At 44.6% G+C, this 26,040-nt stretch overlaps 1 protein-coding gene across 2 annotated transcripts in view; it reads left to right on the forward strand.

Moving 5' to 3' along the window:
- The window catches only part of LOC126535533 (uncharacterized), a 222,482-nt gene that overhangs the window by 21,120 nt on the left and 175,322 nt on the right, over window positions 1-26,040 (forward strand). For both annotated transcript variants that reach the window (XM_055073186.2, XM_050182346.3), the window contains exon 2: window positions 8,982-9,044. In XM_055073186.2, the coding sequence (XP_054929161.2) occupies window positions 8,982-9,044 (63 nt within the window). The remainder of the gene's footprint in view (window positions 1-8,981; window positions 9,045-26,040) is intronic.

Raw genomic sequence — 26,040 nt, forward strand, 5'->3', positions numbered from 1 at the left:
CTGTACGATTTCTCATAGACTAAACGACTTCTCGTCGACTGAACCATTTCTCGTAACTTGAATGATTACTCGTACTATACATGTGTATGAGATTGCGTTCTTGCCAATGAACAAGATTCTCGCACCTCATGAACGAGTTTGTTTGTGCGAGCTGAGCGCATACGAGATGAACGACCTTGTACGACCTGCAAGAGCATGAACCCTAAGATATATTGGCACTTCCTTTACATATTTACTATGATAATTCAAATAGAATTCTTGTAAGGGGTACTACATGCATGATCACTTGTGCTGACCTTACTGCAGTGTTGTCTTGCTGTAATGGTTTGTTCCCCATTCCACAGTAAAGAGTAATTTTGAGGTGAAAATGTGATGTGAAGTAGTGGTTTGTATTTGTAGATGAAAGAGTATATTTACGCAGTTTCTTTTTGCACAGCCATTCAAGTTTTCATTAAGAGTGATGTCCCCTTAATTCAAGCAACATCATGTCATACATCACACAAGCGTTGTTTATTTGACCTTCTAATGGTGCTTTAATACATCCAGTCTGCTGACAGATGGCCACTGGAACGTGTTGCTTGAGTGAGAGCTCGCGGGGCCGAGTAACTAGTTTGGCTTGCTGGTTGAGCATAGTGGAAGGCTACAGCGCGAGAACGGTTGCGGATTTCTTCATAGTAAACCTTAATAGATTAAAAATACACGATTTTTTTTAGACCGTAGTTTGGATGACGTTGAACGTTACCTGACAACGCATAAGAATCTTAGTGCCAAAGCCTTTTCAGTCGGTATAAAGGACGGCTGCCCCACAATGGGCTTTTGTCTTGCGTAAAAGAGGCATTTGACAAAGATGGCGTTGCTGGCTTTCAAATAACGCAGCTATCAGTGGCAGTGGATTTTTAGAATTATTGAACGTCTAAATGACGTCTTCCTATGCTACATGGAACAAAGGAACTTACCTGCAGAAAGAGGGTGTCTCTATTGGTTCCTCGATAGCGCCAGTACTCAGTGACTTATTCTTAGGCCAGTGTGATGAGAATCTTTACTTACAATTGCGTAGTTTAAACATCGTTCATATCTTTAGATATGTCGAGGATTTCTTTAGTTTTTCTTGACGTTAAAAGCACTAAAATGTGTCCTTGAGGTTTGTCACTGATCTCGGGGCCGTGCGGATGTTGGGAGAGATGGAGTAGGGAGACGCAGGAGAGCACAGCAATGAGATTTTAATCTACCCAAACTCGAAAAGGAAAAGTCAGAACTCGAACGGGAAAAGTCAAAACTCAATTGGCAAAAAAATAAAACTCCACACTTGCATAGCCACAAGTCCTTATCCTCGCCTACGTGCGTCCTTAGCGCGTTTCGCACGAAAGCCCGGCAACCCTGGCCTATGGCTGCACGCTAACAAAAAGGAACGCTCTTACAAAGTTCGGTTGTCGCGCGTATCTCCAAGTCCGATGTGCGTCAGCTCTTTGTCCCAGTCGGTGCTCCTGCCGAGTTCGTAAGCTCTGTTGCCTTGGTATAGTCCGGCCAGTTCCTCCGTCTCGGATGTCGGTGTCCCGAACTACGTCGGTGACGTCGCACTGCGGCCTCCCTGGCTAGGCCTAACGCCGGGTTCCGCTGCTACTTTTCCGAGTGCCGACGAGGAGGAGGAGGAGGAGAAACATTTATTAAAAAGAAAGGACAAGCAGGTGTCTTTCTGTTTGTGAGGGAGGCGCCCTTAGTCCAGGGCTCCTGCGGCTCTTGCTGTCTCCCGGGCCCGCCGCACCAGTTGCTGCTGGTTACGAGGGTCCGAACTAGTCAGCACGGCCTCCCACTGTTCGGGTGTGGGGTTGGGTATTTGTGGGGCCGCCTTCACGTTGGGGCACGCCCATGTGGTGTGATATAGGGAGGCGTAATCATTACAAAGGGGACATTTGTATGAATATAGTGTAGGGTGTATTGCGTGTAGTCTGCTTAAATGGGGGTATGTGTTGGTTTGTAGTTGTCGCCATGTTACCGCGTCTTCACGTGAGAGGGTCTTGTGTGGAGGCGGGTATTGTCGTCTGTTCAATCTGTGGTGTTGTAGTATGGCGTTGTATTGTAAATGTACGGGCTCCATGGATTCGGCCGTATCCCTCTCTTGTGGCACCCGGGAGGCATGAGCTCGGGCTACAGCGTGCGCACGCTGATTTCCACGGAGGGACTCGTGTCCTGGAGTCCACACTATTTCAACGTCCGGGAATCGGGAGGCTTGTTTGAGGAGTCGGTGGGCGATTGAAGATATTCTGCCTCTCGCGTAGCTACGGCAAGCTGCCTGGGAGTCAGTAATAACTGTGACGTACTCGTTGGTCGGACTAGAGGTGATGGCCAAGGCGATGGCTGTCTCCTCTGCTACGAGGGCGCTGGCAGTGCGGATCGTCATCGAGACCACCTCTTGTAGGTGATAGTCGACAACGCTGGCCGTCATGGCTGCTTTTTGGGGGTACTGCGCGGCATCTGTGAACAGTGTGGTGGGGAGACTGCCATATATTATCTGTAGAGTTTTTGCGCGATCTTGGCGACCATCGGCATGATGTTCCGGGTGCATGCTTCTGGGGATAGGGGCTACCTTGATATGTTGGGGGCCAGATGGTCCCCAACATCTGGCCCCCAACCGGAAGTTGGGGGCCAGATGGATTCTTTGTTCGTGGCCTTTGCCATGTGTGGGGTAGCCTAGGCGCGCTATGACTGTTCTTCCTGTTGGTGTGAGGGCTAGTCGTTCTCGTTGGCTTGTGAGGTGGGCGTCTATAATTTATCTTATAGTATTATTCGCGCCGTGCACAGTTTCCCTGTGCCCGGTTCTGGTTCTGAGGTGCGCTGCTTCGTCGGCTTGTGTTCTTACTTTCGCAGTTTCCTTAAAAAATTCGCCGACGGTGCTCGGCCTTTGACAGATCTTCTAAAGGAGAACACGCCATTCTCATGGGATCCAGAGCAAGCTCACGCGTTCGCCGCCCTCCTAGGGTTTCTGACCACCCCTCCCATACTTGCCCCCCTTGATTTGATCTATCTGCACCGACCGAAGTCCACACTGACACAAGCGGCCACGGCATAGGCGCTGTTCTCGCCCGACAGCAGAATGGTACCGAATGCGTGACAGCTTACGCTAACCGCCTGCTGTCTCCTGCCGAGAGAAATTACTCCATCACCGAGCGGGAGTGCTTGGCTATAGTTTGGGCTGTCGCCAAGTTCCGGGTATATTTTTACGGCCGCACGTTTTCAGTTGTTACCGACCACCATGTCCTCTACTGGCTGTCTTCCCTCCGGGACCCCACAGGACGGTTTGGTCACTGGGCTTTACGGCTCCAGGAATTTTCATTTGTTGTCAACTATAAGTCTGGACGTCTGCGCAATGACGCTGACTGCCTGTCTCGTTACTCCATGGATCTTCCTGATCCTGTTGCGCATGATCCGGTGACTTGCGTGATGGCTTTGACTGACATGTCCGACATCCGCGCTGAACAACAACGCGACAAATCCTTACAGTCCATAATCGCCGGAGTGCAATCTGGCAGCACCGACGGCACGTGCCGCATGTTCGTGCTGCGCGACGGCATCCTCTACCGCAGCAATATCAACCCTGATGGGCCCGAGTTCCTCCTTGTCCTTCCTCGTCATCTGCGATCCGTCGGTTTAGAACAACTTCACAATGCACCAACGCGGGACGCGTTGGAGGTTTGCCTACATACGAACGCGTACGACGCTGGTTCTTCTGGCCAGGTGTCTACCGCGCTGTGCATCATTATGTTGACACTTGCAAATTTTGTCAGCGCCTGAATTAACGTGCCCTGCCACCTGTTGGACGACTCCATGCAATTAAACTTCCCTCTGAACCGTTCTTTCGTGTTGGCCTTGACCTGCTTGGCCATTTTCCGACGACGACTAGAGGGAATAAGTGGATCGCTGTCGCTTCTGATTACGCGACACGCTACGCGATAACAAAGGCGTTTTGCCGACTCTTTGCGGAACAGACCTCGCCGATTTTCTCCTTCACGACGTCATTCACCAGCACGGTGCACCTCGACAGTTACTTACAGACCCCGGCCGCTCGTTCTTGTCTCGAGTTATGGCCGACCTTCTCCACTCTTGTACCACTGAGCACAAGCTGTCCAGCGCCCATCACCCACAAACGAACAGTCTTACGGAGCGTCTTGTCTTCGTCGTCCTTTTTTGTCCCTCGTCTATGTATGCACTATAAGTGACGATTGATACAATGGAATATGAACTAGCCGGTACCCAAACCTTGCTTCATTACGGAACTTCTCAACCGAACACTCACAGATGCTGTCCATGTCCGTTTCCAACAATCACCGTGACTGGGACGCCACACTGGCCTAAGTGAAATTCGCGTATAAATCGTCCCGACATGACACCGACAATATTCACGCTTTTATATTTTGTATGGTCGCGACCCCGCATTGCACTTAGACACCATGCTACCTTCTTTGCTGCGCGTTGCCTCTGAGTACGCTAGCTAAGTCATCGATCGCGCTCACATGGGGCGTCAAATCGCCCGATCTCACTTATTAGCCTCCCAGCATCTGCAAAAAGAGCGTTACAACAAATGCCATCGCGATGTTCAGTTCTCTTCAGGTACTTGGGTGCTGCTTTGGTTACCATGTCGTCGGGTCGGCCGCTCCCAGAAGTTACTGTTCGCTACACAGGGCCTTATGAAGTCCTACGTCAAGTTAACGACGTCAGTTACGACATCGCGCCGTTGCAGTTCGATCCATCCTGAAGTCCGTCGCCTGTTGACGTCGTGCAGGTTTCGTATCTGACGCCATACTTCGCTCGCAGATCTTCGCCTACCGTGCACCGAGACGGCTCTTCACCACGCGGGGGCCCTTTTACGGAACGATGAATGAAAAGACGAAAAAGAAGGTCGCGAGACTGGCTGCTGCGGGTTGTTGGTGGTCAGCCACCATAACTACTAAGACTTATTTTGTATATATAATCATCAGCCTGGTTACGCCCACTGCAGGGCAAAGGCCTCTCCCATACTTCTCCAACTACCCCGGTCATGCGCTAATTCGCCCCATGTTGTCCCTGCAAACTTCGTAATGTCATCCGCCCACCTAACTTTCTGCCGCCCACTGGTACGCTTCGCTTCCCTTGGAATCCAGTCCGCAACCCTTAATGACCATCGGTTATCTTCCCTCCTCATTACATGTCCCGCCCATGCCCATTTATTTTTCTTGATTTCAGCTAAGATGCCATTAACTCGCGTTTGTTCTCTCACCAAATCTGCTCTTTTCTTCTGCCTTAACGTTACACTCATCATTCTTCTTTCCACAGGTCGTTGCGTCGTCCTCAATTTAAGTAGAACCCTTTTCGTAAGCCTTCAGGTTTCTGCCCCGTAGTTGAGTATTGGTAAGACACAGCTATTATACACTTTTCTCTTGACGGATAATGGCAACCTGCTGTTCATGATGTGAGAATGCTTGCCAAACGCACCCCAGCCCATTCTTATTCTTCTGATTATTTCAGTCTCATGATCCGGATCCGCCGTCACTACCTGTCCTAAGTAGATGTATTCCCTTACCACTTCCAGTCCCTCGCTACCTTGTTCTCTTCCGAGACTGTTAAGCATTACTTTGGTTTTCCGCAGATTAATTTTTAGACCCAGCCTTCTGCCTTACCTCTCGAGGTCAGCGAGCCTGCATTGCAGTTGGTCCCCTGAGTTACTAAGCAAGGCAATATCATCAGCGAATCGCAAGCTACTAAGGTTTTCCCCATTTACTATTATCCCCAAATCTTCCCAATCCAGGTCTCCGAATACCTACTGTAAAAACGCTGTGAATAACATTGGAGATATCGTATCTCCCTGTCTGACGCCTTTCTTTATAGGGATTTTGTTGCTTTCTTTGTGGAGGACTACGGTGGCTGTGGAGCCGCTATAGATATCTTCCAGTATTTTTACATACGGCTCATCTACACCCTGATTCCGTAATGCCTCCATGACTGCTGAGGTTTCGACGGAATCAAACGCTTTCTCGTAATCGATAAAAACTGTATATAAGGGTTGGTTATATTCCGCACATTTCTCTATCACCTGACTGAGAGTGCGAATACGGTCTGTTGTTGAGTAGCCTTTACGAAATCATGCCTGTGTCCTTTGGTTGACCGAAGTCTAAAGTGTTCCTGATTCTATTTGCGATTACCTTAGTAAAAGCTTTGTAGGCAACGGAGCTGATCAGTTTATAATGTTTGAAATCTTTCGCGTCCTCTTTCTTATTGATTATGATTAGGTTGTCGTTCTTCCAAGGTTCCGGTAGCGTCGAAGTCATGAGGCATTGCGTATACGGGGTGGCCAATTTTTCTAGAAAAATGTGCTCACCATCCTTCAACGAACCTGCTGTTACCTGATCCTCCCCAGCTGTCTTCCCCCTTTGCATAGCTCCCAAGGCTTTCTTTACTTCTTCCGGCGTTACTTCTGAGAGATCAAATTCCTCTAGAATATTCTCTCGTCCATTATCGTGGTGGGTGCCACTGGTACTGTATAAATTTCTATAGAACTCATCAGCCCCTTGAACTATCTCATCCAAATTAGTAATAATATTGCCGGCTTTTTCTTTTATCACATACATCTGATTCTTGCCTACTCCTAGTTTCTTCTTCACTGTTTCTTAGGCTTGCTCCGTTCCTGGGAGCCTGGTCAATTCTATCCATATTATACTTCCTTATGTCAGCTGTCTTACGCTTGTTGATTAACTTGGAAAGTTCTGCCAGTTCTATTCTAGCTGTAGGGTTAGAGGCTTTCATAGATTGGCGTTTCTTATTCAGAGCTTTCGTCTCCTGCAACAGCTTACTGGTATCCTGTCTGACGAAATACCCAACGACTTCTATTGCACACTCCTTAATGATGCCCATAATTTTGTCGTTCATTGCTTCAACACTAAGGTCCTATTCCTGAGTTAAAGCCGAATATGTGTTCTGTCGCCTGATTAGGAATTCCTCTATTTTCCCTCTTACCGCTAACTCATTGATCTGTTTCTTATGTACCAGTTTCTTCCGTTCACTCCTCAAGGCTAGGCTAATTCGAGTTCTTAGCATTCTATGGTCAGTGCAACGCACCTTGCCGAGCACGTCCACATCTTGTATGATGCCAGGGTTAGCGCAGAGTATGAAATCTATTTCATTTCTAGCCTCGCCATTCAGGCTCCTTTACGTCCACTTTCGGCTATCCTGCTTGCGGAAGAAGGTATTCAATATCGGCATAGTATTCCGTTCTGTACTCAACTAATAACTCTCCCCTGCTATTCCTAGAATCTACGCCTTGACTTGTCTACAGCCTGCTTCTTGCCTACCCTGGAATTGAAGTCGCCCATCAGTATTGTGTATTTTGTTTTGAATTTACCCATTGCCGATTCCGCGTCTTCATAGAAGCTTTGGACTTTCTTGTCATCATGACTGGACGTAGGGGCGTAGGCCTGCACGACCTTCAATTTGTACCTCTGATTATGTTTACCAACAAGACCTGCCACCCTCCCTTTAATGCTATGGGATTCCTGTATGTTACCAGCTATATCCTTATATCCTACTGGGTGATCCTGCAGGGTGATCGTGCAGGATCACCCTTATTGCCTGCAGGGTGATCCTGCAGGGTGCAATCTGCGAAGGAACGTCGTTCCGACACACGCATGCACTATCGTTCGCATCGAAAGTGGCGTGGAGCACGTCGGCATGTGGTGGCGCATTCGCACTGGCATTAAGCGCGCATTAAAATTTTCCCGAAAAAGACAATCCTGACAGCAATGCGCGGCCAATCGACTACGAACGCAAGGAACCATGTGTCATAGAACGAGGCTACACAAACGCGCAGCAGTATGCCCGCATGGTATTTGGAGCCGGCACGCTTCCCGACGTGCAACTGAAACCGCTTTTGTTTGTGCAGATGCTTGCCGCCGTTTTGTCGACGATCTTGCAGGATGCAGTCGGCGAAGAAACGTCGTTCGCACACACGCCTGTACTATCGTTCACATCGAAAGTCGCGTGGAGCACGTCGACATATGGTGGCGTATTCGCACTGCCTGTCAGCACGCATTACAATTTTTCCGAAAAAGACGATCCTGACAGCAATGCGTGGCCAATCGACTACGAACGCAAGGAACCATTTCACAGAACAATAATGAAAAAAATAAATAAATCAAGATGCTTTGTTTCAAGTCGATTGGTATGCTAGAATCGTTTGTGAACAGCGCATGAACTGACGAGCAGGAGGCACTGACATATACGCAAATGACATGTATGTGCAACCATACGCCTTTGACTCGTAAGGGGACAATATAGCAGATAGTGGGGATGACTCTACCGTTCAAACAAATGACTGAATTATCATATCCCCTGCGTATACATCTCGAAGCACACCCAAGCGTGTTATCGAGAATTACCTTGACCACACATTTTGCAGGTGTTAGACGTGACGACACCACCCCTGTGATCATCGCTGGAGACTTCAATGTGGACAGTTCAAAACCAGATAAGAAATGGTTGACCCAGTTCGTGCCAGGAAAGTTTTGTTTCAAGTGCCACACAAGCCCAAGTAATTCAACTACTGAACAACGGTCGCGCATAAATTGAAGTTTCGCTAAGAATCTGTCTAAATTGTAACCGAACCAATCAGGCTATATGGCAGTAATCACAAGGCTATCCACACACCATTACGAAATGACGAAAATAAATACATGTACCTTTGTCTAACCCTGTGTAATGTGCTACAGCTTCGCTGGTCATCCACCTTCACACAGCAGAATGGCTCCTCAATTTTTGTTTAGAAAAATGTCTGTGTCACCTCCGAAGGATGAAGACATGACTTAGGGACCTAGAGAAAATGTGATCCATGGTGCAAGTCTTCAACAGGGGCTATTTTTCCCAAGTTGCTTATTAGCACCAATTAATAAAATATCACATTGACCATTGTGCTGTGCGTACAAACACAATACTCATGCAGCTCCAATTTCTCGTTTCAGCTTGCCAATTCGAGTGCTGCAGACCACTTCATAGACTGCCACATGTCTCAAGAATGTAACCTGGTATGTCACACTCATCATTAGTCTCTCGTCAGTAAAATAAAATATGCTCAGGTGAATTTTGGTTGCTCTTGGTATATTTGTTGCTTTCGCATTGCTTGTGATAAGCTGTTTATCTTCGTAAGAAAAATGAGAACGAGTCGAAGTTGAGTGGTGATGTTTGCAATAAATGGCGTTACCGCACCTTCCTGGTTACAAGTGCGTAAGCCTTAGTAGGGATATAAAAAGGGGCGGTGGTATAGCAATTTTTATAAAGGAGAGTGTACAGTGTGAAGTGCTGAGCGACCTGACTAGATGCGATCAAGGTATTGAAAGCCTCTTTGTCAAATTGTCGAACGTCACTGTTGGCGCGATCTACAGACCGCCAGCAGACAAATCGATGGAATTTATCGACTTCATCGACAATGCTCTTCGCACTTTACAGTCTATAACAAAATCACTTATGCTTCTTGGTGACGTCAATATAGACACCATATCAGATAGTCCTTTCGCAAGAGACTTTCATGACATACTAAATTCCTATGCCTGTTCTAATCTGATATCACTGCCAACCAGGGTCACAGTAGATACTGCCACGTGTCTTGATGTGTGTGTTACCAACATAGATGATGCAAATGTTACGGCTGGTGTTCTCAGATATGACATCAGCGATCATTTGCCAGTGTTCTGCTTGGGCTTTCCTTCCGAGAAAAATTATGTTTTTCCTCAAGAAAAAATGTTGTATCGAGCAATAACTAATGAAACCTTGATGACGTTTCATAACTATATAGCAGAAGAGAACTGGGATGATGTGTTCAAGCAACGCAACGCCACACTGGCTTACCAGGTCTTTTTGATGAAATTTCAGCATCGCTACGATTTGGCCTTTCCGCTCCGAGAAAGTGCCCAGAAAAGTAAACGGATTAGAAAACCATGGGTTACTAGGGAGATGTACAGAAGAATAAACGAGAAAAACCGAAAATTGCAACAGTTTCTTAAAACCCGAGATCCATGTGTACTGTATGAATTCAAACAACTGAGAAACAAATTGAACTCGGATCTAAAATACGCAAAGTCCAATTATTTCCAAACTAAATTCCAGGATGTTCAAAATGACAGCAAAAAGACATGGGAGCTACTAAATAACACATTAGCAAGGAATCAAGCTGACTGTGGTGTGAAGGAAATCTGCATTGACAATGTGCTTCTAACTGGGAACAATTTAGTAGAAGCGATGAATCTGCATTTCGTCAAAGTAGGTGTTTATTCAGGACGGCATGGCTCTTCCAGTGACTGCGTACATATATATAGCTTGATGGAGTCAATCATGCTTGCCCCTACAACGTCTCATGAAATTGAAACAATAATAGGACATCTAAAAAATCAAGTCGCTTGTGGAGACGACGGGATAAAAGTTTTGCCTATTAAGCATGTGGTATGCTTGATAAGCCCCATATTATCGCATATAATAAATCAGATGCTTCTTAGTGGAGATTTTCCAGATGATTTGAAGATCGCAAAAGTTACACCTGTCTACAGAGGCGGTGGTGAGACCAACATTAATAATTATAGGCCCATTTCAGTTCTGACAGTGTTTTCAAAGGTATTTGAATACGTCATCAATCACAGGCTAAGCGGTTTCTTTAATAAACATCGAGTAATAACAGAAGCTCAGTACGGCTTTCAAGCAAACAAATCAGCAGAGATTGCTCTTCTTGACATAAAGGATAAGATAGTCGAAAATATAGAAAAAAAATTGCTCACTCTTGGCTTCTTTATAGATTTCAGCAAAGCCTTCGACACTGTTCAACATAATATATTGTTAAGAAAATTAGAAAAATATGGTATTAGAGGAGTAGCAATAAAAATAATCCGGAGTTATCTAGACAAACGTTATCAATATGTACGTGTTAACAATTGGTCCTCCAGCAAACTCGAAGTACAACAGGGCGTTCCCCAGGGCTCTATTCTGGGACCCCTACTTTTTCTTATCTACATAAATGATATTATAGCAATACATGGATCCCCGCAATTAATAATGTATGCAGACGATACTAATGTTTTTTTCACCGGAGAAACCATGCAATGTTTAGAGACGTCTGTTAATGACTACTTATTACAGTTATCTGCATGGCTTCAAAGAAATCACTTGAGTCTAAGTATAAATAAAACAAAGTACGTCATTTTTAAGCCAATTAATAAACATGACTGCTACCCGGTAAAAATTAGATTTGAAGGACGCTTGCTGGAGCAGGTTACTGAACAAAAGTTTTTAGGTGTCTGGTTTAACCACAACCTCTCATGGAATACCCACGTTATTCAACTAAAATCAAGCCTTTCTCGCACCCAAACGTTTAAAGCAATACCCAAACGTTTAAAGCAGGCACTATACTATTCACTGGTTTACTCTAGAATGAGCTATGGAATCTTGACTTGGGGAACAACAGCTACTAACTACTACAAACTTATGTACACAAACTATGTACTATGTACTACAAACTTATATATTACAAAAGCAAATTTTGCGCATACTGGAAAATTTTAAAGGCAACAAGCAGTTATTGAGAACACAGCCGTTATTTATCAAATATACCATGTTGAAGGCTGACCAGGTGTACTACTTTAAGCTATTGCAATGGATCAATAAGTATAAGTTACATATTTCCGCAGTGCCCAGCTCAAGTTCATACAGTACCCGAAACCCAAAACGAAAAATGCCGCAAGTTAGAACCAACTATGGAAGGCAAGCATTATCTTTTCAGATAACCAATGCTCTAAACAGAAGAGATATGCAAGTCGACTTTAATAAAAGTGTACATACATTTAAGAAACACTGTAGGAAGTTTCTTGTGAAGAGTGACATTATGTTTTCATTTGTGTAAATTACCTCAAAAAGCGCGCTTTGTTCTCCCTTGCCATGCTCCTCTCAGCTACTGCAATTTTGATACACGGCTGTGAAATTGTGCTTGGTTTCTGTGTCTTGCTTTTTTTTTATGAGTGCCATGTCTATGAATGATGTTGTTGAACGTGCTGACTGATAACTGAATTGCTGTGTTCTGTATTTACGTTGCAGACATTAGGTTGCGCATGTAAATATTTTGTTCCAATTATTTGCTGACTTCATATTCGAGCAGTGACTAGTCTCCCTTTTTAATATTGCCCACTGTCTGAACCTATGATGTCTGTCTGGCTGAACTTTGTTCATGTATTTTGTCTGTGTATATTGTGCAAGGGGGCCGGGGCCCTTGTCAGGCGCTCTGTCGCCTTTAGCCTCGGCCCCCTCTTAGACTGTGTCTGAGGAAACAATAAAGAAAGAAAGAAAGAAAGAAAGAAAGGAAGAAAGAAAGAAAGAAAGGAAGGTGAACTTCACTACAGTGATCACAGTGGCAACAAAGACAACATTAGTTCATTAAAAATAGCCCAATGGTATGCACACGAACAAAACACCGACTTATGTCGAAAGCGAATGGAGAAAGAAGTTAAGCAATAATGGGTTGAATTTCTCTCAAAACTATGTTCCTAGTCTCTTTAGCTGAACTAGAACGTATCGTTTTACATACCTCAGCGCGTTGCCTTGCGACACCGGCTCGATGCTTCAAGTGTCAGCACTATGAACATGTGGCCAAGTACTGCTGTGGTGAGCAGTGACGTAAGAGATGCGGAGGATTGCATGATTTCAAAACATGCATGCGCAGCGAGAACGTTGCGCAAATTGCACTGGCGCGCACCTAGCTGCTTACAGCAAGTGTCCTACGCGGGCAGTGGCTAGAAAATGAAAGAAAATATTTATCTTGGAACCAAAGGGAAAGGATGAAACGAATGAGAATAAAAAGATGAAAAGTCGCAGACAGGCAAAAGACATCACTGGAAGCTCAAAGAGATATACTTTATTCCCAAGCCCAAAGCCTACATCAGGAACGCCAAGACACAGTGGTGAAATCACACAGCGGATCGGCTAACGCAGTCAGATCACTGAACAGATGCTCTGTATGCGAGAAGACTGCTGAACAAACGGAAATGCGAAGTTATGTGTCTGCACTGCAGTGACCCCATTTGCGTTGCGGTGAAGCAGAACCACCACTACAGGAGGACAACAGGTGTCAACAACAAGTGCTATGTGTTCTCTTCAAGGCCTGCGATCACAAATAAAGAAGATGCCGGCGAACTCCATGAAGGACATGCTAGTAGCAGTCCCGCCTCTCGAATCAGTGATTCTAAGCTGTGCCTCCTAGTAAAATACCTAGCACCACGGACGTGGTGAGGGCACAATGTTCATCGTCTTGTACAAAGGTGCCACTTCTTATGCAGTGGAACTCTGCAGGTCTTGCATGTCATTTACTTGAACTGTCAATTTCTTAGGTAACATGCCAGTGCCAATATCGGCCCCGTCCGAGGCTGGCGTTCCAAGTTCCAGATTATTTGCTCGAAATGTCGCACACGGAAACCAACGTGTTCCGGCATTTGCCAGCGGTAGCTCCATGGTATATGTCAGGCATGAAATACCACATTTTCTGCTACCAATTCAAGACCTCTGAAGCAGTGCTCTGGATGTCATTGCTGTTGAATTACGGCTGGGAAACCGAACGCTCAGCATGGCGTCTGTATATGTGAGCTCTCGCCAGAAATTCATGATGGGAGAAATAAGGGACCTCTGCAGCCGCTGCCCTGGTCCGAGGGCTATATGCGGCAGCTTTTACGAGCACCATGCTCTCTGGGATGACAAGTTGATCGATGTTCGTGGAAAACAATCTGTCAGTGCTTCAGATACTGAAGGACTCTGTGTGGCGAATGGCAGACAGCAAACGCTTTTCCGACCATCATCATCATCATCAGCCTGGTTATACCCACTGCAGTGCAAAGGCCTCTCCCATACTTCTCCAACTACCCCGGTCATGTACTAATTGTGGTCATGTTGTCCCTGCAAACTTCTTAATCTCATCCGCCCACCTAACTTTCTGCCGCCCTCTGCTACGCTTTCCTTCCCTTGGAATCCATTCCGTAACTCTTAATGACCATTGGTTATCTTCCCTCCTCATTATGTGTCTTGCCCATGCCCATTTCTTTTTCTTGATTTCAACTAAGATATCATTACCTCGCGTTTGTTCCCTCACCCAATCTGTTCGTTTCTTATCCCTTAACGTTACACCTATCATTCTTCTTTCCATAGCTCCTTGCGTCGTCCTCAAGTTAAGTAGAACCCTTTTCGTAAGCCTCCAGGTTTCTGCCCCGTACGTGAGTACTGGTAAGACACAGCTGTTATAAATTTTTCTCGTGAGGGATAATGGCAACCTGCTGTTCATGATCTGAGAATGCCTCCCAAACGCACCCCAGCCCATTCTTATTCTTCTGATTATTTCAGTCTCATGATCCGGATCCGCAGTCACTACCTGTCCTAAGTGGATGTATTCCCTTACCACTTCCAGTGCCTCCTTACCTATTGTAAACTGTTGTTCCCTTCCGAGACTGTTAAACATTACTTTAGTTTTCTGCAGATTAATACTTAGAGCCACCCTTCGGCTTTGCCTCTCCAGATCAGTGAGCATGCATTGCAGTTGGTCCCCTGAGTTACTAAGCAAGGCAATATCATCAGCGAATTGCAAGTTACTAAGCTATTCTCCATTAACTCTTATCCCCGATTCTTCCCAATCCAGGTCTCTGAATATCTCCTGTAAACACGCTGTGAATAGCATCGGAGAGATCGTGTCTCCCTGCCTGACGCCTTTCTTTATTGGGATTTTGTTTCTTTCTTTATGAAGGACTACGGTGGCTGTGGAGCCGCTATAGATATCTTTCAGTATTTTTACATACGGCTCGTCTACACCCTGATTCCGCACTGCCTCCATAACCGCTGAGGTTTCGACTGAATCAAACGCTTCCTCGTAATCAATGAAAGCTATATATAGAGGTTGGTTATATTCCGCACATTTTTCTATCACCTGATTGATAGTGTGAATATGGTCTATTGTTGAGTAGCCTGTACGGAATCCTGCCTGGTCCTTTGGTTGACGGAAGTCTAAGGTGTTCCTGATTCTATTTGCAATTACCTTAGTAAATACTTTGTAGGCAACGGACAGTAAACTGCTTGGTCTATAATTTTTCAAGTCTTTGGCGTCCCCTTTCTTATGGATTAGGATTATGCTAGCGTTCTTGCAAGACTCCGGTACGCTCGAGGTCATGAGGCATTGCGTATACAGGGTGGCCAGTTTCTCTAGAATAATCTGCCCACCATCCTTCAACAAATCTGCTGTTACCTGATCCTCCCCAGCTGCCTTCCCCCTTTACATAGCTCCCAAGGCTTTCCTTACTTCTTGCGGTGTTACCCGTGGGATTTCGAATTCCTCCAGAATATTCTCCCTTCCATTATCGTCGTGGGTGCTACTGGTACTGTATAAATCTCTATAGAACTCCTGAGCCACTTGAACTATCTCATCCATATTAGGAATGATATTGCCGGCTTTGTCTCTTAACGCATACATCTGATTCTTGCCAATTCCTAGTTTCTTCTTCACTGCTTTTAGGCCTCCTCCGTTCCTGAGAGCATTTTCAATTCTATCCATATTTTTCCATATCTATCCATATCCATAGTTTTGAAGCCTGGGTTTCCGACCACCGGCGTCTTAAGTGTCATTGGTTTGTCATTTCACTCGGCGAACATTCTTGCATCATCAATGAAGAGTAAAGATAGAGTGGGCAGCGACTATTTTCATGTCTTCGTCAACATTGCTGGATTTGGAACCACCGGCTGAAGGTCCTGCCCTGCGACGCATTGGGATATGTACAGGAATGGTTTAAGTGAATTTTCTGGCGACCTGTTCGCCGTTAAGCTACGTTGCTAGAGATTAGCTAACGCTGAGCTGAAGCTACCTGACCACTTCCAGCTGCGGACTTGAAGTTCAAAAATATGTGAGCTGTCATTAGGAGAGCGGAACGAAGCGTAATGAGTACGAAAGGCGACCCACCAAAGAAGACGATATATAACAGAGTTAACGCACTGATTCGCCGTTGCGCAAGGAAAATAATAAAATTTCAATAGGCAGCATTTTGTGAAAGCCTTTCTGTCTTCACGCCAATGCCAAGGATATGGCGGGTCGTTAATAACCGTGCTGGAAAAGTTAGACCAATCAAGGCATTTCAAGTCTTAGCATTGAAATTAGGCATGTCGCTTACTTGTCTTGCGGATGCCTTTGCTCAGGTGTTCTCTTCCGGCAGGTCGCCAGGCACAACCAACCCGCCTCCACCGCTATCGTCGGCTCTGACGGATGCTTCTTTCACACTGAGGAATTTGGGACAAGCTATGAGCAGCCGCCGACGTCGCTGTGTGCTGGGACCTAACCTTATCAGCAATCAGATACTAACTAACCTACCAGCTGAGAGACGACGTGATCGGTTAAAAATTTTGACGAAGCATGGGGCAGATTTATGGAAGGTTGCATGGGTGGTACAGGTTTTGAAGCCTGGAAAACAACCGCCAGCTCTGGACTCGTACAGGCCAGTATCGCTGGCCCCCTGTGCAGCGAAGCTAATGGAGAAGATAGCGTGCACAAGACTCACTGGATACGTAGAGCAGGGTCGAAAGCTACTATAGTGCTTGGCTGGGTTTCCGCAGCATCTGTGAACTCAAGATAATGTGCTGGTCCTGCTAAGTCACATAGAACATTACAATGCGACGGCCTGTCGACACCTGCTGTTCTTATGCATCTCTCCAACGCCTATGACTACATATCGCAAACAGCCATCATCTGCCAGCTACAAGCAATAGGCGACACGGGTCATCTCTTGAACATTGTACATACGTTTTCAATGATCGTCGCATCAGAATTCGTCTTGGTGACAACTTGAGCGATGAAATTGATATATTTCGCGGCGTACCACAAGGGATCGTTTGATGTCCCTCATTATTTACCATGACCATGACGACGCTTCCAAGAATGCTAAACCATCAAAAGCCTGTGAAGATGTCTATATATGCGAATGATATCTGCATATGGGTCTCCGGCTACCATCATCGTCGTCTCGCACAAACAGCCCAGGGAGCAGTAAATGCCATTCAGGGACACTTGAAAACGCTTGGCTTATCATTACCAGCAGAGAAATCATTATTCAAATTATTTCCGAGAAATAAAAGAAAATCTACACGTTGAAGCTGAATTTCGATGCGTACCAGATCTGCGAAGTCAGTAACATCCAATTTCTAGGCATTACCTTTGGCCACAAGGTACTCTGGCGCCACGCTGTTGACTACGTTGTGGTATTTCGCTAGAATAGCAGCTTGGGCTTGTTGGTTTTCCATCCTGCTAGTAACAGCGCCAAATGTAGACAAGAGACAAGACAAGAAGACACCACAAGCGCTGACATTGAAAAGGGCCCAAGGTACTAGAAATGTATTTCGCTAGAATAGCAGCTTGGGCTTGTTGGTTTTCCATCCTGCTAGTAACAGCGCAAAATGTAGACAAGAGACGAGACAAGAAGACAACACAAGGGCTGACATTGAAAAGGGCTCGAGGTACTAGAAATGTATTTCGCTAGAACAGCAGCTTCGGCTTGTTGGTTTTCTATGCTGCTAGTAACAGCGCAAAATGTAGACAAGAGACGAGACAAGAAGACACCACAAGCGCTGACAATGAAAAAGGCCAGAGGTACTAGAAATGAATTTCGCTAGAATAGCAGCTTGGGCTTGTTGGTTTTCCATCCTGCTAGTAACAGCGCAAAATGTAGACAAGAGACGAGACAAGAAGACACCACAAGCGCTGACATTGAAAAGGGCCCGAGGTACTAGAAATGTATTTCGCTAGAATAGCAGCTTGGGCTTGTTGGTTTTCCATCCTGCTAGTAACAGCGCAAAATGTAGACAAGAGACGAAACAAGAAGACAACACAAGCGCTGACATTGAAAAGGGCCCGAGGTACTAGAAATGTATTTCGCTAGAATAGCAGCTTCGGCTTGTTGGTTTTCCATCCTGCTAGTAACAGCGCAAAATGTAGACAAGAGACGAGACAAGAAGACACCACAAGCGCTGACAATGAAAAGGGCCCGAGGTACTAGAAATGTATTTCGCTAGAATAGCAGCTTGGGCTTGTTGGTTTTCCATCCTGCTAGTAACAGCGCAAAATGTAGACAAGAGACGAGACAAGAAGACACCACAAGCGCTGACATTGAAAAGGGCCCGAGGTACTAGAAATGTATTTCGCTAGAATAGCAGCTTGGGCTTGTTGGTTTTCCATCCTGCTAGTAACAGCGCAAAATGTAGACAAGAGACGAGACAAGAAGACAACACAAGCGCTGACATTGAAAAGGGCTCGAGGTACTAGAAATGTATTTCGCTAGAATAGCAGCTTCGGCTTGTTGGTTTTCCATGCTGCTAGTAACAGCGCAAAATGTAGACAAGAGACGAGACAAGAAGACACCACAAGCGCTGACAATGAAAAGGGCCCGAGATACTAGAAATGAATTTCGCTAGAATAGCAGCTTGGGCTTGTTGGTTTTCCATCCTGCTAGTAACAGCGCAAAATGTAGACAAGAGACGAGACAAGAAGATACCACAAGCGCTGACATTGAAAAGGGCCCGAGGTACTAGAAATGTATTTCGCTAGAATAGCAGCTTGGGCATGTTGGTTTTCCATCCTGCTAGTAACAGCGCAAAATGTAGACAAGAGACGAGACAAGAAGACACCACAAGCGCTGACATTGAAAAGGGCCCGAGGTACTAGAAATGTATTTCGCTAGAATAGCAGCTTCGGCTTGTTGGTTTTCCATCCTGCTAGTAACAGCGCAAAATGTAGACAAGAGACGAGACAAGAAGACACCACAAGCGCTGACATTGAAAAGGGCCCGAGGTACTAGAAATGTATTTCGCTAGAATAGCAGCTTGGGCTTGTTGGTGTTCCATCCTGCTAGTAACAGCGCAAAGTGTAGACAAGAGACGAGACAAGAAGACACCACAAGCGCTGACATTGAAAAGGGCCCGAGGTACTAGAAATGTATTTCGCTAGAATAGCAGCTTGGGCTTGTTGGTTTTCCATCCTGCTAGTAACAGCGCAAGATGTAGACAAGAGACGAGACAAGAAGACAACACAAGCGCTGACATTGAAAAGGGCTCGAGGTACTAGAAATGTATTTCGCTAGAATAGCAGCTTCGGCTTGTTGGTTTTCCATGCTGCTAGTAACAGCGCAAAATGTAGACAAGAGACGAGACAAGAAGACACCACAAGCGCTGACAATGAAAAGGGCCCGAGGTACTAGAAATGAATTTCTCTAGAATAGCAGCTTGGGCTTGTTGGTTTTCCATCCTGCTAGTAACAGCGCAAAATGTAGACAAGAGACGAGACAAGAAGATACCACAAGCGCTGACATTGAAAAGGGCCCGAGGTACCAGAAATGTATTTCGCTGGAATAGCAGCTTGGGCTTGTTGGTGTTCCATCCTGCTAGTAACAGCGCAAAGTGTAGACAAGAGACGAGACAAGAAGACTTGTGGTGTCTTCTTGTCTCGTCTCTTGTCTACATTTCGCGCTGTTACTAGCAGGTACGTTGTGGTGTCATCGCCACAGAGGCCTCATGTGCTCAAGCGAGTCGCTGATATACGCTGGGGCAGCCCCCGGAAGTCGACGCTACCGCTGCATAAAGCGTTGTTTACAAGAGGGCTCCTTTATCAGCTACCGATGATGTCATCCTAAGATAGCCAATACGATCACTTAGAAATTATAGACAGAAAAGGTATTCGGCCGTGCTTGCGAAGGCCTTAGCCAGCATCGAACAAAAAAGGTGCTCTAGGAAGCTGAGCGACAACCTCTGCGCCTTCAGGCTTCCCAGTGTCTTGTGAACCAACTATTACGTCGGAGTTAGTGTTCGTCTGGTCAAGCCCTCTTAAGACGTGTATGTAACACTCCGCACTCACATGTCATGCAGCACTGAACACGCTTTCAGTCTTAGGATTACGCTGCTCGAGAAAGAGGAAAGAGGTAGACCTGCCCTGGACAATGGAGGATACAATATTCAACCTAAGTGTACCATGGCTACAGTCAGAGCTGTGATGCAGCTGCAGAAGCTAAGTCGCTAGCTCTGAAACATTCGCACTCGAGTTAATCAAATCACCTCAAGTATACACAAATTGCTCGGTCAAAGTAGACGAAGATTGCTGACCAGAGGCATAGTATATTCCCTCTATGAGATATGTGTCACCTGGCCGCGTGGACTGTATAGTAGAAGAGTCGACTGGTGGATTAGTTGGTTTTCAATAATTCAGCTATAACTTAGCACAGTAAAAACCAGATACAAGAAACGTGGACAAAAACGAGCGCTACACTCACAACTGCTTAACGGAAAGATAGAATTATACATATATGTCACTTCGTCATACAAGCGCATACCTAGCAAAACGAACCGGCAAATATAGATCAAAGGCAGTTGCGCAAGAAGTCGAATTCAGCATCAAGTAAGGAGATAGAAGACCCACTTATGCACCTATCTCGGTTCTTCTCGATAGAGAATGCCTCCCGAGCAAGCAAGCCTAGAAGAGGCGTTGCCGCTCCTTCCCAGAATGGTAGTCTCGCAAAATCGAGCGTCACACCCACACGCGGTAGCCTGACGCACCATATGTGCGCCCTCATCCTCATTCTTCTTTATTTTTTGCGCATGTTCCCTTGTACGGTCATTCACGCAACCCTTGGTTTGTCGATACAGCTGCCCACAAGGATGCTATGGGATGGCATATGCAACCCCTCTGGAGCATTTAACAAAGGGCTTCTCATGCCTAGTGTGGCAGCTCCTACTGCTCTCACAGCAAATAGAGAGCACAGCTTCGGCAGCTTTCTGGGCACCCCAAAAACACGAGGAATACCATGACGGTTCGCAACTTCTTTAATGTTGTATGCCACCTTATGCACGTAGTGTATAACCTCCGGTCTCACCTCAGTCGTTGAACGTCTGCTCCTGACCTTCGTGCTCTAAGCTTTACTTTCTTGTTGCAGAGATGCTATAGTGTTGGCGACCGTAAAAGGGAAAGCAGCTGCGAAAAGGTGCCCAACTCGGTTTGAGAAACTAGACCACATTTGGTGCACGCATTACTTTCCCCAGAACTGATTCCAAGCAAAGACTACCTATTTCTCGCTGCACCACCTTGGAATCATACGGCAGTAGTTGGTCAAGGCTCGCGGTTGATTGGCCTAGCATACGTGACCAACTTCGAAACACAGCTTTGAATCTCAGAACTGCAGGTCTGTGGCGTCAGGAAGTTCATACGGAAAACAATCCCTTGGCTTTTTTTGTTACAATCTTCTAAAACGCAAGTAGTGGATGTAAAGTCACTGTTATTGTTTAAAAGCACTAAAAAGCATCAATGTGCCTATAAACCTTTAAGACCTGTCCCCCTTTAAAACCAAGCTAGAACCGGCACAAGACCTGTCAACAAAAGGTAAAAAAATGGCGCACAAGATAGGAGCGGCACATGATCCCCCCTTACGGCGTTGCACACACCCCCGCTATGGCGTTGCGAATATGGCTGCTCGTTGAAAAGAATAAAAGTCACACTTAAAAAAAACCTGACTAATTATAAAAAGTTGCCCACTGACATTCCCGCTTAGTTCTGGAAGTGGAACACGTCATTGTACTCAGTACATTTCGTCAAGGCAACCAGAAGCTTACCGTGAAAAGTTGAGCAGAATGGATCTTTTACGTAAACGGCAAAAAACATACGTAATGTCGTCGTTACATCTAACGAATTGCGCAACCTCTGAAGAACTTTCTACACGGAAAGGATCGTCCACATGTAGCGTCTTAAGGTTTTTCAAAAGAAAAAAGGGTCACGCAGTGCTGCCACGCTCCGCGCTCGCTAACAGTAGCCTGAAAATAGTGTCGGTCTTGTGCGTTTTCGTGGTACAGAAAATCATCAAACAGCTTTCTTTGCTGTTCTTGATTCCTGTGGCAAGTGTGGACAAGTGCAAACTTTCGCGTAACTCGGCGAATCTTGGCTTGGCCCGAATGGCACCCTTACTAATGGGAATAAAATTTGTAATCACCGCAGCCTGCGTTTCTATTCTACTGAATTTCTCAGGATAAACTTCTGGTTTCCCTAAGGGAGTGCATTGAGTCGACTTCTAGAACTCAGAGGGCCTGTCAGTAGGCAACTTCTTTAACGTTACTGGAGTTTATTTAGGCCTGCCTTTTATTCTTTTCAACAAGCAGCCATATCTGCAAAGCCGGAAGGTGTGTATAGGTTTATGTGTCGTTCCTATATTGTGCAAAATATCTTTTTCTTTGAGCTTGTTTTTAATGGGGGGCCAGTTTCAATAGTTTTAGGCATGTTGGTCATTTTTTGTAGCTTTTAAACAATAATGGTGACTCTACATCGACTGCTTGCATTTTAAAAGCTCAAAACAACCAAGGCCAAGACCTTGTTTTTACGCATAACGTTACTGACGCCGCAGGCCTGCAGTTTTATTTTTTTATTTATAGATACTGCCAGCCCTTACACAGGCCTATAGCAGGAGAGGAATACGAACAATTATAAATCAAATATTTTGCACATGGAAAATTGTACATTGAAACACAAAAAGGGACAATAAATTAAAATTAATAACACCAAGAGGTAACAAAGCGTAAACTGCTGAAGATAACAAGGACACAAAGTTAAGTATATAATTTACAAACTAGAATATTTCCAATGCGTTTTGCGAAAAAATCAATTGATGAGGATGAAACGGCTTCTTCCGACAGAGAGTTCCATTCTTTGATAGCTCTTGGAAAAAAGCTGTACTTGAAACAATCGGTATGTATAACAGGTGGACGAATAAACATTGAATGACGATGTCTAGTGGTTTCACTAGAAAGAATATCAAAAAAATCTGTATGCTTTATATGAACATGATAATGAATGATTAGGTAAAGAAATATGTCTTTCATATTTAGATCTAGCCTGGAATGTCGGTAGGTCTGCCTGTACACAAAGTTGAGAAGGGGAGTCCGTCCGCCAATATTTATTGAATATAAATCTGACTGCCAGACGCTGTATTCGTTCGATTTTTGATATATTTATAGCAGTGTAAGGGTCCCAGACCACCTTAGCATATTCCATTATAGGTCTAATTATTGTTTTATAGGCTAGAAGTTTTGTTTCTTGAGTTGCGAATGGCAAATTTCGCCTCAGACACCAGAGTGCCTTGTTGGCCTTGGCACACACATAATCTATATGGTGGTTCCAGCGAAGATCACTTGTGAAAATCATGCCAAGATACTTATGCTGATCAACTCTTATCAGTTGATGATTATTAATAAAATAAGAATAGTTTAAGAAATTCAACTTTCTAGAGACTGTCATAACTACAGTTTTTAACGGATTTAGCACCATTTGCCATTCATCACACCATTTCTTTATTTTCTGTAAATTTGCTTGTAATTTTGCCTGGTCTCCTACCGCATCAATTTTATTGTATATAATGCAGTCATCTGCAAAGAGCCTGATGGAAACGTCTATTTCATTCGGGAGGTCGTTTATAAATAAGAGGAATAAAAGGGGGCCCAAAACACTGCCTTGGGGAACTCCCGACTTAACACATGAAATCTGAGACTTTGTACCACTAATTTCGACATCTTGCTCACGAGAAAGAAAATAGGATGAGAACCATTGAGTAATAGCAGCATTTTTGAACATAACATCAATTTTTCTTAGTAGTTTATGGTGAGACACTTTATCAAATGTCTTCGCAAAGTCCATGAAGATCACATCCGTCTGTCCCCGAGAGTTAATAGTTTCTGAAAGATCATGGGCTAATTCGATGAGCTGAGATGTTGTGGATAGGCCTTGACGAAAGCCATGTTGGTGGATAGATAACAAATTATATTCATTAATATAAGTTAACAGATGGTTCGAGACGATATGTTCAAGCATCTTTGAACAGGTACTAGTGATCAATATAGGGCGATAATTTGCTAAATTATCAGCACCGCCGCTTTTAAGGACAGGAATCACTTTAGCTTGCTTCCATACCTTTGGTAAAAAACCGCTATGAAGTGAAGACCGAAAAATTAATGCAAGATATTTAGAATTCCAATCGGCATAGCGATAAAGAAACTCGTTAGGGATGCCATCGGGTCCAGGGTTTTTCTTGATGTTCAAACGAAGCAAAAGGTTGAGCACACCTTGTTCAGAAATCTCAACGTCCGCAATAGGCGGCCTGTCAGATGGAGTTTCAATACTCGGCATAATCCCGTTGTCTTCTGTGAACACAGATGCAAAATAATCATTGAAACTCTCGGAAGAAGGATGCTCATTAGATTGTGTCGTTGAGTGAACATTCGATGATGGATTAATATATCTCCAAAATTTACCCGGTGCTTCTTTTAGAAATTTTGGGATTGTGATGCCAAAGAACCTTTGTTTGGATTCTTTCACAAGTATCTTAAGATTCCTTCCAAGGCATTGAATGGTGGAACGAGTCTGAGTGCTAGGATTCTTTTTACAATTTTTACGTTTTCGTTTTATTATTTTTTAAGTGTACTATTTCTCTATTTATCCAAGGGCTTCTATTGCTAGTTTTCTTTAAACGCTTAGGTATATACAGTTTTATAGAAGACATGACCAAATTAGCAAAGTACTTCCAAAGACAATCAGGACCCTGATTACGCATATAAAGTTCAGAGAATCTCTCATAAGAGTCCTCTAGCAATTCTAGAACCCCAACATCATCAGCTCTAGCAAAGTCTAACACGATATTTTTGCTGGGATGGTTTACAGTATTGGCAGAAAGGCTCAAAGACAGTACTACAAGTTTATGGTCAGAGATGCCATCACTGGTCTCACAGTCTATTAGTAAAGGCAACAGGTTATTAGACACGAAAACAAGGTCAAGGATAGACGAAGAACGAGCACTGATTCTAGTATAGTCGGTCACCACTTGGTTTAAACCAAAACAAAAAACAACATCAAGAAGCTCATTGCAATTCAAAATATCTGTATCTCCAGGAGAGTGAGCATTCCAGTTTATTCCAGGTAGGTTGAAATCGCCCAAAAGTATAATATTGTCTCCTTGTTGCATATTGCTCTCCATAAAGTGCCGGAGAGAAGAAAGAACCTGGACTGGTGAATTTGGTGGCCTATATATACCGCCTATGTGGACTGAACGATCCTTACAAATTATCTTAATCCAAACTGCTTCAATATCAGCAGGGACAGGAAGTATAATAAAGTCAATGTTATCGCGAATCATTAACGCAACTCCACCACCTCTACCATCCCGGTCCTTCCTTACCATTACATAAGACTTTGGAGTTACCTCGCTATCTAATATACCTTTATGAAGCCATGTCTCAGTAATCATTGTAATATCCGGGTCATGCTCTAAAATCATAGCTTCGATATCCTCGACCTTATTTAATATGCTGCTTGCATTCACATTCAGTATCCTGAAGGAATCGCTTTCCAAAATTCAAGCAGGGTCATCCTGAGGGTGTGCTTCACACTCATAGCGCTCATTAGTGATTTCATTCCACGCATAAAGGACATTATTGACTTTTATTTTGTCATATAGTAGTTTTAACTTTTACTCCCTTTGACCTTTCTTCCTGTGTAGAAACCCATAGACATTTTCGTACTTCAACAATCTTTTTCGAATAATCCTCACTGATGCTTATATTCGTACTTTTGAGCATAGAGCAATGACGCAAAATTTTAAATTTGTCTCTGAAATCAGCCACCCTCAAGATTATGGGACGGTCTCTACCTTCAATCTTTTTGCCTAGGCGATGGATTCTTTCAACTGAATTGATTTTCAGCTTCAATATGCCGCTAAACACATCACCGTTCACCTTTTTGAACAAAACATCATCAGTTTCCCGTGCTTCCTCACCAATTCCTCTTATTATCAAGTTATTTCGCCTGGACCTGTTGTCAAGTTGATCAACCTTTCGGTTGAGAGCATCTAAATTCCGGTCATGTACATGCAGATAGTCCTTAACTTTAGATAGTCTTATTAACAACGTCGAATTCCTTCAAACTTTCTTCTATGGAAGAAAGCCTGGTATTCATTTGAA

Source organism: Dermacentor andersoni, chromosome 7 (genome assembly GCF_023375885.2).
Source record: "Dermacentor andersoni chromosome 7, qqDerAnde1_hic_scaffold, whole genome shotgun sequence".
Classification (NCBI taxonomy): domain Eukaryota; kingdom Metazoa; phylum Arthropoda; class Arachnida; order Ixodida; family Ixodidae; genus Dermacentor; species Dermacentor andersoni.